Consider the following 2,072-nt stretch of genomic DNA (forward strand, 5'->3'; position numbering starts at 1 on the left):
TAGCTACAGCACCAAATGCCGTGGGCAGTCCCGTATGAAACCGTGAGGGGAAGAGACTGGTGACAGGGAGCAGAGGAGTGAGCTGGGTGGTGCAGATGATGGCAGGGGTCTGCAGCACGGACACATCTGCTGGAAGTGGTTTACCAAAATGTGAAGTGTCAGAGCAATAAATGTGACTCTCGCTGCCTGGACAGGGCCTGGCACTGTGAGACACCGTTTAGAGGAGCTGCCTTCCTTCCCCCTGCACTTGCAAAGGGACTCGCTAAGAGGGAAGGCCCAAAAATGTAAGTGTGGCTCATCACAGGACAGAGGATGGCGAGCGGGAGAGCCTTACCCAGCATGTGAGAGGTGGAGCTCTGCAGTGCTTGCTCCCCAATCTTCTCAATTGCCTTGAAGTACACTTCAGCCGCTTTGGATAATGCTGGGAGGAGAGGGGAGGTAAGGATCTGGCCTGCCTTCCCATCACCAGCCCCAGCAAGCGGCACACGGGACAGCCACCCCCTGGTACGTCGCCTATAGGCAAGGGCACCCCATCCCCAAGGGCACCCCATCCCCGTCTGTGCCTAGTAACCACTGTGGATCCTGGAGTGGGAGGAAAGGGAGTCAGAGCAGCCAAGGACATGCCATGGGGGACCAGCACCCATCCCTCCCATGCACAGCAGACACCCAGGATGGGTGCAGCAGCACGATGTGGGACCCCACTCACTGTGGAAGGCACGCAGGTAGTTGTTCCCCAGGTACACCAGGTTCTCCAGCGCCGGGTTGAACTGCTCCAGGATACTCTGTGGCCAGGCAGAAGCACGTTAACGCCCGTCTTCCTCGCACCCCAGGTCGATGCCCTCCCGCTGCGGTTCGGCTGGGTGCAGCAGGGACCCAGAGGGCTCCCCCAGCCACGACGCCGAAGGGCACAGTGATGTACAGCCGTGCACAAAGTCAGCTCCCTGCACCGGAGCTAGCGGGGAGCTCCGGCTGCCCCGAGTCCCCTCCAGCCAGCCGGGAGAGGAGCAGTGCCAGAGGGCAAGGCAGCTTGCTGGAGAGCCTGGTGGTCACCTGCAGATGCCTTTGCCCAAGGCCCTGCACCCGCTGCAAGCAGGGGAGTAACTGCAGGGGATCTGAGCAGCCTTTCCCCTCCGCCCTGAGCCTGCTGGGGCGAGGGCCACCACCGGTGATCCTGGCACAGACACGACTTTCTCCAGGATTTGGTGCAGTGCCGGAGGCAGCGGCTTGCTAAGAGAAGGGATGGGCTGCTTCAGACCAGCCCCTCCGCTCTTACCTGCTGCACGGATAAAAGGTGTTTATTGCCTACAGCAGAGATGCCCAGAGGCTGGAATAAGCAATTCCCCCTTCTCTCAGCCCTCACCACCTTGGTGCAGCACCGTAGGGAAGCGTTGGTGAGATTGGCCTGTTCTTTCCAGCGGAAGGGGAAAACAGCCAGGCACGTCACCCTTCATGAACGTGCTCCGTGTCCAAACCCCTCAGGTTGCCCAGTTCCTTCCTGGATCTGCATGTAGACACACACCTCCCTCCCCTCCTTGCCAGATGCCGGCTCGCAAACCCAACCCAGTGCCCACCAGTTCAGCCCAGCGCCCACCAGTTCAGCCCAGGGAGGCATCCGGCCCCCGGCTGCCCGCCCTTCAAGGGAGCCTTCAGCGAAAAACAGCTCTTCTCCTCCCACCCGCACGTAGCAGCCTCTGGCATCGGCGCTCACCTTATAGATGGAGATGGTGGATCTGTAGGACAGCTCCATCTCCAGAGCCTTTTCCCTCTCCCACGGAGATGCAAGTAGCAAAGGAGAGCCCGGAGGACTCTGCTTCTGCCCAGCCAGCTGGATGGAAAGAGCCTGGCACCGGCAAGGCAGGGGAGCAGGAGGACACAGGCTGGTACAAAGGGAACAGAGCGCTGCTGGGGTTTAATAATTCACCAGCCAAGAGGCTGGAACTTGATCTCTGGAAGTAACCGGACTCTGGGGAGAGAGGAATCCTGCGACAGCCAGCAAGGGCATGTGACCGCCCGCTTGAATTATTGATTGCCAGCTCGGTGCCCAGCTCTCCCTGCCCTGACACCTGCGGAGC

At 60.5% G+C, this 2,072-nt stretch overlaps 1 protein-coding gene across 1 annotated transcript in view; it reads right to left on the reverse strand.

Annotated features, from left to right (window-relative positions):
• BAIAP2L2 (BAI1-associated protein 2-like 2) overlaps positions 1-1,747 on the reverse strand; it is a 9,029-nt gene extending 7,282 nt beyond the window's left edge. The window contains 3 exon segments of the mRNA XM_010161888.1: positions 264-421; positions 707-782; positions 1,709-1,747. Of these exon segments, the coding sequence (XP_010160190.1) occupies positions 264-421; positions 707-782; positions 1,709-1,747 (273 nt within the window).
• Positions 1,748-2,072: the final 325 nt, after the last annotated feature.

Source organism: Eurypyga helias, unplaced genomic scaffold, assembly GCF_000690775.1.
Source record: "Eurypyga helias isolate BGI_N326 unplaced genomic scaffold, ASM69077v1 scaffold7792, whole genome shotgun sequence".
NCBI classification, from domain to species: domain Eukaryota; kingdom Metazoa; phylum Chordata; class Aves; order Eurypygiformes; family Eurypygidae; genus Eurypyga; species Eurypyga helias.